This window comes from Scyliorhinus torazame, chromosome 2 (genome assembly GCF_047496885.1).
Source record: "Scyliorhinus torazame isolate Kashiwa2021f chromosome 2, sScyTor2.1, whole genome shotgun sequence".
NCBI classification, from domain to species: Eukaryota; Metazoa; Chordata; class Chondrichthyes; order Carcharhiniformes; family Scyliorhinidae; genus Scyliorhinus; species Scyliorhinus torazame.
The window spans coordinates 381,450,112-381,463,288 of record NC_092708.1 but is presented as its reverse complement, the minus strand read 5'-3'; the positions used below and the strand labels follow the sequence as shown (position 1 = coordinate 381,463,288).

The 13,177-nt window shown below is 50.8% G+C and overlaps 1 protein-coding gene across 3 annotated transcripts in view; it reads right to left on the bottom strand.

Annotated features, from left to right (window-relative positions):
• Window positions 1-13,177, bottom strand: part of adck1 (aarF domain containing kinase 1) — a 781,712-nt gene that overhangs the window by 729,490 nt on the left and 39,045 nt on the right. For all 3 annotated transcript variants that reach the window (XM_072493591.1, XM_072493590.1, XM_072493592.1), the window contains exon 2: window positions 3,026-3,171. In XM_072493591.1, coding sequence (XP_072349692.1) covers window positions 3,026-3,154 — 129 coding nt within the window. In that variant the 5' untranslated portion in view covers window positions 3,155-3,171. The remainder of the gene's footprint in view (window positions 1-3,025; window positions 3,172-13,177) is intronic.

Sequence of the window (13,177 nt, the reverse complement as noted above, 5' to 3'; positions counted from 1 at the left end):
GGGGGGGCGGCCTGTGGGGGGGGGGTTCCTGCACCGGGGGGGGGGGGGCCTCTCTGAAGGAGGACCTCCTTTCCTCCACCGCCCTGCAAGATCCATCCGAGATCTTCTTGCGGGACGGCCTCGGGGGAGGACAGCAACCGCGCATGCGCGGGTGACGTCATTTACGCGGTGCCGGCCGCGTCATTTACGCGGCGCCGTTTTTATGTGGCGCCAAGGCCCGGCGTGCGCAAATGATGCGACGCCGTTCCTAGCCCCCCAGGGGCAGGAGAATAGGGGGCTGGGAGAGGGCTCCGACGCCAGAGTGAAACACTCCAGTTTTCACTCCGGTATCGCCACTTAGACTCCCGATGGGAGAATTGCGCCCCTTATCACTGGAATCAACCTAGTGTACCTTCCCTGAACTGCTTCCAATGCCACTACATCTTTCCTCAAATAAGGGTACCAAAACTGTGCACAATTCCCTAGGTGTGGTCTTACCAATGCCTTGTTTAGTTGCAACAACAGTTCCTTACCTTTATACTCAATTCCTTTTGCTATAAATGCCAAAAAGTGCTTTATTACCTCTCTCAGCACTCCACTGTTTCCTCCCAGCCAGCAGGTTTACTGAAGTATCTTAGTCCTAATACTAGGCCCCTCACCATGCCACTCTATTACATCTGTTGGTTTATTCACAGGGGCAGCTAGGTTGGTTGCCGTGTGGGGAGAGGTGTGACTGGATCCTCCCTCTTTCCCTTCCTGTGAGGAAGGTTGCTTAAAATTTGCTGGTGTTACATTTTAACACCATCACACATGCCTTTCCCGATTCCATTATTTACAGGCCAGCTTGGGCAGGGATGCACAGCTACTACAATGAAACTGTGATTGAAGTCCACTAGAGGGGAAATAATCCGCATGGCAACACCCTGAGGACAATTAAAGGGAGGTTTCTCAGCAGTTTATTGACCTGGTTTGGATATTGATTAGGTTGTAGAAGACAGAGAGTAGGGTCAATCGCACATTAGTGTCCCACAAGGATCTGTGTTGTGGCGTTGCTCTTATTAGCCTTAGTTTTATTAGCTCTAATTCTGTCACCTTTGCTCACGAGTCACCAGGTATTTTTCTGATACCGCCACATGGTTCAAGCTCTAGTTATGATTAATAAGACAGCATATCGCTTAGTAAGATTGAAATCAACGGTCATTTATTATGTACAGCAATAAATACTTACACAATAATCCTACTTTCTATATCACTACCTACCACTACTGGCCAATACTTAACTTTTGGGAATGGCCCACCAGGTCAGGGAAACAAATGGCTTATCGAATTGGGTCTGGCCTGCGGGATTCAAAAGGCTGATACAGGTCGATGGCTAGGAGTCTCTATCGGGTAGCGATCACTGGAGTCAAACTTACGGTTGCTGGTCGATGGTTCTTGCGAAGGTTGCGAGCAGGAGAAGAAGGGAGAGAAGGGCCGATCTAAACTTGGCCCCTATCTTTATAGGTCCCGGGGGCCTCCCGCCTCTCGGGGCGGACCTTGACCCTGGTCCCAAGTGATTGGACTTCGATATGCTCCAATAATGGGGCGATTCCTTGATCGGGGGGGTGGTCGTTCACCTTTCTTTGTCTCGGCCACTGCTGGCGCCGAGAGGTCTGGATCGGCATTCAATTGCTAATATGTTGCAATTGTTCCCGGGGATAGCCGATTAAACTGCAGATGTCTGTGTTGATGTGCTGCTAATGGTCGCAGGTATCGATCTGGGCCGACTTCCCCAGAGCCGAATACACCATTCTGTCTGCAGCTGTCCGTTTGTGCCCTGTTGGCTGCTTTTCCCATCAGCCTTTTCGGTTAGCCATTTTACATCGGGTTTTGGCCAAATTAATCGGGAATCAGCCATTTTAGGTGGCTACAGTGGGCCTGAACTATTCGCTATATTTATTAATGATGGAGAGCCATTTATCTGAGTTGACCGGTGGCACATAGATTGGTGGCATAGTCAACTGTGTAAGTGACAGAACAAAACTACAAAGAGGCATTGATGGAGTAAACAAGTGGGCGAGACTGTGGCTGATGGATTTCAATGCGGGTAATGCGAGATCTTCCATTTCGTCCTGAGAAAGGAGAAATCCAGGTGTGAAGATTGTAGTTTAGTCGGGCAGCATGGTCGGCACAGGCTTGGAGGGCCGAAGGGCCTGATCCTGTGCTGTACATTTCTTTGTTCTTCGTTCTTTTTGTTTGATTTAAATGGGGAAAAGTTAGGAACAGTGAAGATCCAATGACGCCTAGGGCTCCTCCATGTGCACAAATTACTAAAGAAAGCTCACGGAATGTGAGCCTTTCTAACTCAAATGACAAAACATAAAGGAGAGAATGTTTTGCCCCAGCTATTCAAAGCCCTGGTTGGACCACATCTGGAGTACTGTGTACAGTACATCTCTGGGCAATATACCTGTTCTAACCTACCTGATTACTATTGGCTGGGGACTATTGGGGCTCCCACAACCCTTAGTGAGCATGAGCTCCCCCAATGAGGAGGGCGGAGAAATCATTAGCAGAGTCACCTGCATAAATAGAGCTGGCCAGCGTGGAACCAGCTAGAGGAGAGAGCAATGGTGAAGTACTGCTGCTGTTGCATATATGTAATTGTAAATAGTTATTTCTTTCGACTCTACAAACTTGTGCTGGATTCGTCGTGGCCCTCACAAAACTACCTGAGTAAGGAAACATCAGTCATGCAAGGCGTGTCGCACATATTGGACAGAACGTTACAACTGTTAGATTACTTAAAGTAAGCTTGTATTATATGAAGTAGTCACTAACAAATTCAACAGGAAATTCAGGAGAAACTTCTTTACCTGGAGAGTAGGCCGGATGTGAAGCCAGCTACCAACAAGAATTAATGAGGCAAAGATGTTGGATGCGTTTAAGGGAAATCTAGATAAGTACATGAGAGAGAAAGGAACAGAAGGATATGTTGATTGGGTGAGAGGGAGTAGATAGGGAGGAAAACCTGGTACAAATTTGATATTTTAAGAACACGACTTACAGTGGTCACAGCTCGTGCAATTCGAATAAACGCAACGTCATTAGGGTCCACACGGGTCGCCACGTAGAAATCAGACAACGCTAACCCTCCTGTAATTACTGCTCCAAGCCTCAGGAACCACTTCGCCATCCCAGGACCCAAGGTCTCTGCAGCAAAAAAGAAGAGTTTTGAATTAATCTCCATCAACAGGACGGAAAATATCAGAATTTCAGCACAACCTCCTCCCCCACCCCCAACTTCTTTTAACGGTTGCTACAAGATACGGGGACTGACCCGATGTGCCTCTACCCCACAACCATCCCTCACTTCCCATGCAATAGGCACCATCCAGGGCTGCCAACGTGCTAATCTGTGACTTGGAGACTCCAAGATCCTCTGGACACAGCCATGAACAATCATAGTGGCATTTTAATTGTGTGTGTGTGTGGTTTTCCATTATTCAGCACATTTTCTTATTAGTTGTAAGGCTTTCATACAGACATCTAGAGAGTACATCAGGGTTGTTCAGCAGCATCACACCCAGCACGTGGCTTAGAGCAGACTGGTTTAGTTAGACTGAGTTACTACAGTTAGATTAGCAGGAGAGTCGAACTCATTTGAGAACTGTGTTAATAGTTCAATAAACATATTGAACTCATTATAAAGTCTGGACCTTCCTTTGTCAGAGCAAACATCAAGGAAGCAGCTTATGCCACACAAAGAAGCATAACGCAACAATGGCGTTGAGCAAGAGGTGAATGTTGGATCGTGCATGGGGTGAAATCCCTGTTCCTCCTCGAATAGTACTAAACTAATTGATCACATCCAAGTGAGAGAACACGGGGTCTCAGAGTAACATCCCGTACATCTGACAAATCCACCATTTCGAGCACAAGGCAGCGTTCTCGCTGTGCCAACAGAAACAGCGCCAACGCCCCCGACTGCAGAACGTGTTTCATGATGATGTCTGGAGTGAAGAAAATTGATAAAACCTGCAATTACAGTGCTGCTGCTATTTCTGTTCCATCGCTATAGAAACATCATCTCAATGGTTCTTAAAACAGAAATGTGAGAAAGCTACATCCTGGAAGCAGAGGGACACCAAATCTTTGAAAACCTAGCAGCCCAGGTGAAGGACCAAGGTTCACGGTGTAGGAACCAACAAAAGGTCCAAAAGAGGCCCCTCTCGCTGCAGGGGGCAATAATTGGTTAACGGGCAAACTGGGAAATATAGGTGAGGGGAATGGTGAGGGATTAGTACATTGTTCTGAAGCACTGGAAAAATAACAAGCTGGAGTCAGGAATGGGGTGATGACCTTCAAGAGTCAATGCCCGCCAGCAGCAGAGTCTTGGCTGCCACCTGCACACGTCGGCAAGGCACATATGGGCTGCCCATAGTTGCTTAAAGTGATGAAATGATTTGCTGGGGGAGGGGGAAGCTTTTCTCTCTCAAGTGATGAAGTCCACAACAAGGGGGCAAAAGTATAAAACTAGAGCTGGAACATTCAAGGTTGATGCCAAGAAGCACTTTGTCATACAAATAGGTAGTGGAAATTTGAAACTTTGTTCCTCAAACATGTGCTGCTACATGTTTTGTCGGGCATGGGTGTTATGGGTTACAGCACCAAAGCATGTAAATGCAGTCAACATTTGCCACCATCTAAGGACAGGCTCAAGGGGCAGAATGGCCTCCACCTCATCGGATCAGAGAAATATACAGCAGAAAAGGAGGCCATGCGGCCCACTTTTTCCATGCCAGCCGACATGTAACCATCCAGGCTAATCCCACTTTCCAGCTCTTGATCCTATTTCCAGTTCTCTCTAGCTTTGACAAACAAACAGTCATCCAGACTCAAAACGTCAGCTCCCTTCTCTCTCCACAGATACTGCCAGACCTGCTGAGATTGTCCGGTATTTCCTGTTTTTGTTTCAGATTCCAGCATATGCGGTTATTTTTCAAAACCTTGATCCAGTCTTGGAAATGGATTTGAAGTGCCATGCGCTACAAATACTTCTTAAATGTTGTGAAGGTTTCTGCCTCAACCACCGCACCGCACCGCCCCCCCCCCCCCCCCCCCTCGAGGCAGTGGGGGTAGCACGGGAGCATTGTGGATAGCACAATTGCTTCACAGCTCCAGGGTCACAGGTTCGATTCCCGGCTTGGGTCACTGTCTGTGCGGAGTCTGCACATCCTCCCCGTGTCTGCGTGGGTTTCCTCCGGGTGCTCCGGTTTCCTCCCACAGTCCAAAGATGTGCAGGGTAGGTGGATTGGCCATGATAAATTGCCCTTAGTGTCCAAAATTGCCCTTAGTGTTGGGTGGGGTTACTGGGTTATGGGGATAGGGTGGGGGTGTTGACCTTGGGTAGGGTGCTCTTTCCAAGAGCCGGTGCAGACTCGATGGGCCGAATGGCCTCCTTCTGCACTGTAAATTCTATGATAATTCTATGAAATGTGCACCGCCAAAAAAAAAATTCCCCTGGAATCTCCTCTAAACCTCCTAACTCTGAACCAAATTCTATACCCGCCTGGTTATGGGCCCCCTCAACCAAGGGAAATGCAGCCCCCTTCCCACTCAATCTAGACCCCCTCATTTCAGCGCAATGGGAAAGGACGGAGTTTGGAAAGGCTAAGAAAATTCAGAGGAATTGTGAAAATGGCACAGGAAGAATAAAATTAAGAGATTATTCTATCACCTGGGATTGTAGCCATGCCCGGCCCCTGCCAGCCACAGGGCAGATTAATGTACATGATCGGAGGGCACACAAAGCACATTCTTACCGATTAACATTCAGCACCGCAGTAACCTTTAAATACATCTGAATGGGCTGTGCATCAAAAATACTTCACTGGAGACATCACAAAACAACTTGGAAACTAATTATATTCCAACTCCAACATTGTGCTGCATCAAGTAATATTAATTCAACCCAGAAATGATGAAATAATTGGGCACACACACACACAGGGCATCTGAGCAAAACCGGTCAATTTGGGTAAGTGCTGTTAAGATAAATGACTTTTGACCCAATTGATATCCAGTGGGTGTTTAACATGAGGAGGAATATCCTTTATGTAACCTGCAAGGCCCACATTTCAGCTCTCAACAGGGACAGGCCCTGCTTGCTGCTTTAACATGCAGTGATGATACTGCACTGTTCCCATCAGAAGCATCAAATCTGGACGGTACCGAGTTTATCATTCAGGAGTGCTGTTACTGCACAAAGAGTGGGAGCAGCAGTATTAACGCAGCCTATGGAACTTGAAAAGAGGTCGTCGACCACAAACAGCTAGATACCGTTTTTATTATCATTCGGAATCTTCTCTCTCGTGAGATGATGGCTTGCGCCTTGGTGGTCAACTCTTAAGCATCGACTGGTGGGGCTTGTAGTATTAAGGTATTCAGGACCGTAAGGGCAAATGTAGCACTGGTAAAACAGTACTGCCTATATGAGAGGGACACATGGGAGTAGTAGACTATAGTATTGGGTCTGCTCAGCATGAAGCTGGCACCTAATCAGCACTGTGTCTTAATGACAAATTACTTTTCAAACATGTATGCCTGAGACAACATACAGCGGCTGGTCAGACCGGCAGAACAGTAGCAAATGGAACTTAACCCTGGAAAGTATGAGGTGATGCATTTTGGAAGGACTAACAAGGGAAGGGAATACACAATGAATGGTAGGATGTGCAGAAGACCAGGGAGACCTTGGGGTATATGTCCAAAGATTTTTGAAGCAGCAGGACATGTGGATAAGGTGGTTAAGAAGACATATGGGATACTTGTCTTTTTTAGCCGAGGCACAGAATAGAAGAGCAGGGGGGGTTATGTTGAAGCTGTATAAAATGCTCATTAGGCCACAGCTAGAGGACTGTGTGCGGTTTTAGTCGCCACACTAGAGGAAGGATGTGATTGCACTAAGGAGGGTGCAGAGGAGATTCACCAGGATGTTGCCTGGGCTGGAACATTTCAGCTATGTAGAGAGGCTGGTTAGGCTGCGGTTACTTTCCTTGGAGCAGAGAAGGCTGACGGGGGACCTGATTGACGTGTACAAAATAATGCAGAACATAGCTTTTCCCCTTAGTAGCGGGGTCAATAACCAGGGGGCATAGATTTAAGGTCAGGGGCAGGAGAAAACCTTTTACACCCAGACGGTGGTGGGAATCTGGAACTCACGGTCTGAAAGGGTGGTTGAGGCAGGAACCCTCTGATGCACAATCAATTGCACAAAGACTAAAGTTGGGTACAACTGTGGCTTTATTACAGTCAGATGCGTGGCCTCCTGCTGCAGCTGGCGAAATGGCAGGGCACTGGAGGTCATGCATATTTATACAGTTCTCCGTGGGTGGCAGAAGCTACCGGCGAACCTGTAGTGCAGGTCCTACCTTACATCTATTACAGTGGTTCACCACATTCGCCCCCTGTTAAAAATGAGTCCAGCGGGAGTGACGTGAAACTATATACAATTAGTGCAATTATGTACAGTGGTAGGGAAAGAAAAGTCCATGTTGACGGGTCCAGAGTCCGTCAAAGGTTCAGCCGGTCCGGTGCTTTGGTGCTTCGTTGGGAGCGGCGTAACGGTGGCGGCGAAGTCGGTACTGGCGGTGGTGGAGGTGGCACCGATGGTGGCGGTGCTGATGCTGGCCGGTCATCGGGGAACTCCGGGAGCGTGCCAAAGTCCTCTTCGTCCTCTTGTGCGGAAAAGGGGAGGGGGGGTGGTCTGGTGGGGTCAATATTGGCGGCGCGGTGGGAGGTTGGGGGGGGGGGCGCATTGGTGGGGGTGGGGGGGTGTTGGGGTGGAACCTGACGGTGCCAGGTCCCTGAGTGAGACAGTATCTTGGCGGCCGTCAGGGAACTCAACGTAGGCATACTGAGGGTTGGCGTGGAGCAGGTGAACCCTGTCCACCAAGGGGTCCGCCTTGTGGAGTCGGACGTGCCTACAGAGAAGGACCGGTCCTGGAGCAGCGAGCCAAGTCGGGAGCGACACCCCGGATGTGGATTTCCTGGGGAAGGTAAAAACACGTTCATGGGGTGTGTTATTAGCTGCGGTGCACAATAGTGACCGGATGGAGTGTAGAGCATCAGGGAGGACCTCCTGCCACTGAGAGGCTGGGAGGTTCCTGGACCGTAGGGCCAGCTGGATGGCCCTCCAAACCGTCCCATTCTCCCGTTCTACTTGCCCATTTCCCCGGGGGTTGTAGCTGGTTGTCCTGCTGGAGGCTATACCCCTGCTGAGCAGGAACTGACGCAGCTCATCGCTCATGAATGAGGATCCCCTGTCACTGTGGATGCAGGCGGGGAAACCGAACAGAGCGAAAATGGTGCTGAGGGCCTTGATGATGGTGGCAGGCGTCATATCGGGGCATGGGATGGCGAAGGGGAATCTGGAGTGCTCATCGACCACACTGAGAATGTACGTGTTACGGTCGGTGGAGGAGAGGGGCCCTTTGAAATCCACGCTGAGGCGTTCAAAGGCGCGGGAAGCCTTCACCGAGCACGCACGGTCCGGCCGGTAGAAGTGCAGCTTGCACTCCGCACAGACCTGGCAGTCCCTGGTGACTGTCCTTACTTCCTCGACGGAGTAGGGCAGATTGCGAGCTTTGACCAGATGGTACAATCGAGTGACCCCCAGGTGACAAAGGCTGTCGTGTAGGGCCCGGAGTTGGTCCACTTGTGCGCTGGCACATGTACCTCGGGACAGGGCGTCTGGGGGCTCGTTGAGTTTACCGGGGCGATACAAGATCTCGTAATTATAGGTGGAGAGCTCGATTCTCCACCGCAAGATTTTATCATTTTTGATCTTGCCCCGCTGTGTGTTATTGAACATGAAGGCTACCGACCGTTGGTCCGTAAGGAGAGTGAATCTCTTACCGGCCAGGTCATGCCTCCAATGACGCACAGCTTCAACGATAGCTTGGGCCTCCTTTTCGACGGATGAGTGTCGAATTTCAGAGGCATGAAGGGTGCGGGAAAAGAATGCCACGGGTCTGCCTGCCTGGTTTAGAGTGGTGGCAAGGGCGACGTCAGAAGCGTCACTTCCCACTTGAAAGGGCAGTGACTCGCCACTGCGCGCATCCCGGCCTTGGCGATGTCTGCTCTGATGCGGGCGAAAACGTGTTGTGCCTCGGCCGTGAGGGGGAATTGGGTGGACTGAATGAGTGGGCGGGCCTTGTCCACATAGTTTGGGACCCACTGAGCGTAGTAGGAAAAGAACCCCAGGCAGTGTTTGAGGCCCTTGGGGCAGTGGAAGTTCCATGCGGTCGGGGTCGGGCCCGAGAAGTCCGTTTTGGACTATATAGCCGAGAATGGCTAACCGGGTCATGCTGAACACACACTTCTCTTTGTTATAGGTCAGGTTGAGAAGAGTGGCAGTGCAGAGGAGTTTATCGAGGTTGGCATCGTGGTCCTGCTGGTCATGGCCACAGATAGTGACATTATCTAAGTACGGAAAGGTGGCCCGCAAACCATGCTGGTCGACTATTCGGTCCATCTCTCTTTGGAAGACCGAGACCCCATTTATGACACCGAAAGGGACCCTAAGGAAGTGGCAGAGGCGACCGTCCGCCTCGAAGGCAGTGTATGGCCGGTCCGACTTCCAGATGGGGAGCTGGTGGAAGGCGGATTTCAGGTCAATTGTTGAGAAGACCCGGTACTGCGCAATCTGATTGATCATGTCAGATATGCGTGGGAGGGGGTACGCGTCAAGCTGCGTGTACCAATTGATGGTCTGGCTGTAGTCCACGACCATCCTGTGTTTCTCCCCAGTTTTAACCACTACCACTTGGGCTCTCCAGGGGCTGTTGCTGGCCTCGATAATACCCTCTTTAAGCAGCCGCTGGACTTCGGACCTGATGAAGGTCTTGTCCTGGGTGCTGTACCGTCTGCTCCTAGTAGCAACGGGCTTGCAATCCGCAGTTAGATTGGCAAAAAGGGAGGGGGGATCGACCTTGAGGGTCGCGAGGCCGCAAACGGTAAGGGAGGGTAAGGGCCCGCCAAATTTGAGGGTGAGGCGCTGGAGGTTGCACTGGAAGTCCAGGCCCAACAGGAGTGCAGCGCAGAGATTAGGAAGGACATGGAGGCGGAAGTTACTAAATTCTACGCCCTGGACCGTGAGGGTGACTGTACAAAAGCCTCGGATCGGGACGGAGTGGGATCCGGAGGCTAGGGAGATCCTTTGATTGGCAGGGTGGACCACGAGGGAGCAGCGCCTTACCGTATCTGGGTGAACAAAGCTTTCGGTGCTCCCGGAGTCCAGCAGGCACGAGGTCGCGTGGCCGTTGATTTTAACCGTCGTCGACGCGGTGGCCAGGTTGTGCGGGTGAGATTGGTCCAGCGTCATCGAAGCGAGCTGCGGGTGGCCATCGGATGCTTCGGGTGGCGAGCGTGTGCGGTTCCGATGTCGGGATGTCCGGAGACCCTGTGGGGGACAAGGTGGCGGCGCCCATGGTGCGCACATTGCAGGGCCGGGACAAGATGGCGGCGCCCATGGTGTACACATTGCAGGGTCGGGACAAGATGGCGGTGCCCATGGGGCACACGTAGCTGAAGGGGGGCAAGATGGCGGCGCCTATTTGTCGCACATGGACCCTGGAGGAGAAGATGGCGGCTCCCATTGTGCATCTGGCGTGGAGGAGGGGGCGATAGCGGGCGCGATCACAGAGACTGTGCGGGCCTGGCACACAGCCGCGAAGTGGCCCTTTTTACTGCAGGCTTTACAAACTGCAGTGCGGGCCGGGCAGTGTTGGCGGGGGTGCTTCTGCTGACCGCAGAAGTAGCAGCGGGGACCCCCGGGGTGCGCGGATCGGCGTGCGGCCCAGGCGTATTGGGAAGGCAGGGCCCCGGCTGAGGAGGTCGTCGGCGGGGTCCAGGAGGGGTAGGAAGGAGTAGAAGGGTGGGCAGCGCGGTGGGAGGGGTACGATTGTATGTTACGGGATGCAACCGTCATGGAGAGCGCCAAGGTTTTCGTCTCCGCCAGTTCAAGCGTGGCCCCTTCCAGTAATCGTTCTTGGATGCGGTCCAACGCAATCCCGTCATGAAGGCATCGCGCATGAGGAGATTTGCGTGTTCGGTGGCCGTAACGGCCTGACAGTCACAGTCCCGGACGAGTGGAATTAGGGCCCGCCAGAAGTCTTCGATGGACTCACCAGGTAGTTGCGAGCGGGTGGCGAGTACATGCCTGGCGAAGAGCGTGTTCGCCTTCCGCGCGGTGTTCCTTAAGGAGTTCCATTGCTTTTGTGTAATTCGTGGCGTCTTGGATCAATGGGAACACGCTGGAGCTCAGTCTGGAGTACAGGACATTTATCTTCTGAGCCTCCATTGGCGCGGGGTCCGCCGCGTTGATGTAAGCCTCAAAACAAGCTAGCCAGTGAGCAAAGTCTTTCCTGGCGTCGGGCGAGTGCAGATCCAGCTGCAGGTGATCGGGCTTATTTTGGATATCCATTCTGTGGAAAATCTGACTGTAATAACTTGATGCGCAATCAATTGCACAAAGACTAAAGTTGGGTACAACTGTGGCTTTATTACAGTCAGATGCGTGGCCTCCTGCTGCAGCTGGCGAAATGGCAGGGCACTGGAGGTCATGCATATTTATACAGTTCTCCGTGGGCGGTAGAAGCTACCGGCGAACCTGTAGTGCAGGTCCTACCTTACGTCTCCTATTACAGTGGTTCACCACACCCTCACAATATTGAAGCAGCATTTAGATGAGCACTAGAAATGCGTTGGCACACAAGGCTACAGACCAAGTGCTATAAAATTGGATTTGAATAGATAGGTGCTTGATGGTTCAAATGGCCTCTTTCTGTGCTGCAAAGCTCTCAAGGGTTAATCTGGGCAATAATAGGCCAGTTAGTTTAATATCAGTGGTAGGGAAAATTGTCAAATCTTTAATTAAGAATGGAATTGCTATCCATCCTGATAAAGAAGTAACCAGGATTAATTTCAAATGGGACAATTATGCTCGACAAACCTCATCAAATTATTTAAGGATGTAATAGATATTGGTCCAGAATTACCATTGCTTTGATGGTCAATTCTCAGCGATTGCCTTCATGACCCCACTGAATTTGACCTCAACTTCAGCATGTGGTTATGATTTGGCAGCACGGTAGCATAGTGGTTAGCACTGTGGCTTCACAGCGCCAGGGTCCCAGGTTCGATTCCCGGCTTGGGTCACTGTCTGTGTGGAGTCTGCACGTTCTCCCCGTGTCTGCGTGGGTTTCCTCCGGGTGCTCCGGTTTCCTCCCACAGTCCAAAGACGTGCAGATTAGGTGGATTGGCCATGATAAATTGCCCTTAGTGTCCAAAAAGGTTAGGAGGGGTTATTGGGTTAGGGGGGGTGGGGTGGAAGTGAGGGATTAAGTGGGTTGGTGCAGACTCGATGGGCCGAATGGCCTCCTTCTGCACTGCATGTTCTATTCAGAATGCAGCACAGATTCAGAATAACAGACAACCTGAAGCTGTGGTCTGCTATTTCCTGCAGGCTGGATTAGGGCGTTTGGAACTGTGAGGGTTAATGTGGGACTGGAGAAACAGTACCACCGACATTATGATGTAGCGAGTCATGTGGAAGTAGCAAAGTGAGCAATAAGTCTGGTCGAAGTCAGCGTAAAGATAGCACCTTAGCCAGGACTCTATCCCATGTATATGCATGTGGTTATGTTATTAATAGTTATTGTTCATCCGTACAAGCCTCTAGACCTCTTCATAGGGCAACAGACAACCTTATAACAGGGTGCAGGAGCCCTATTCTGTCAAGGCTGTCTCTACCCCATTTACTGCACGTGTAGGTGGTGGCTGAGGCTTTGCTGATTTTGTTTTCTCTGGGTCCTCTTTTCAGCCAGTTGAACTTCTCATATCTGCTCACCTCTTCCAACGCCCCTGCAGACAGCCAGCCTCCAGAGGTCAGCGACTGTCTCCCAGTTGCTCGTGTCTATGTCCACCACGTTCATGTCTCACTTGCAGATATCCTTGATACTGTTATTTATAATTTAACGCAACTGCTATTCCAAGGATCCTGCTGGGCAGCGAATGCAGTGTGGGATCCTCCAGACCTCTTCACTATTCAACCTCTACCGCTGTTCACTCTATAACACAAATGTGTTTGAACAAGCAGACACACGCACAGATGGACAGATAGACACAAACACTCAAGCTCCTGGTAGTACAAAGT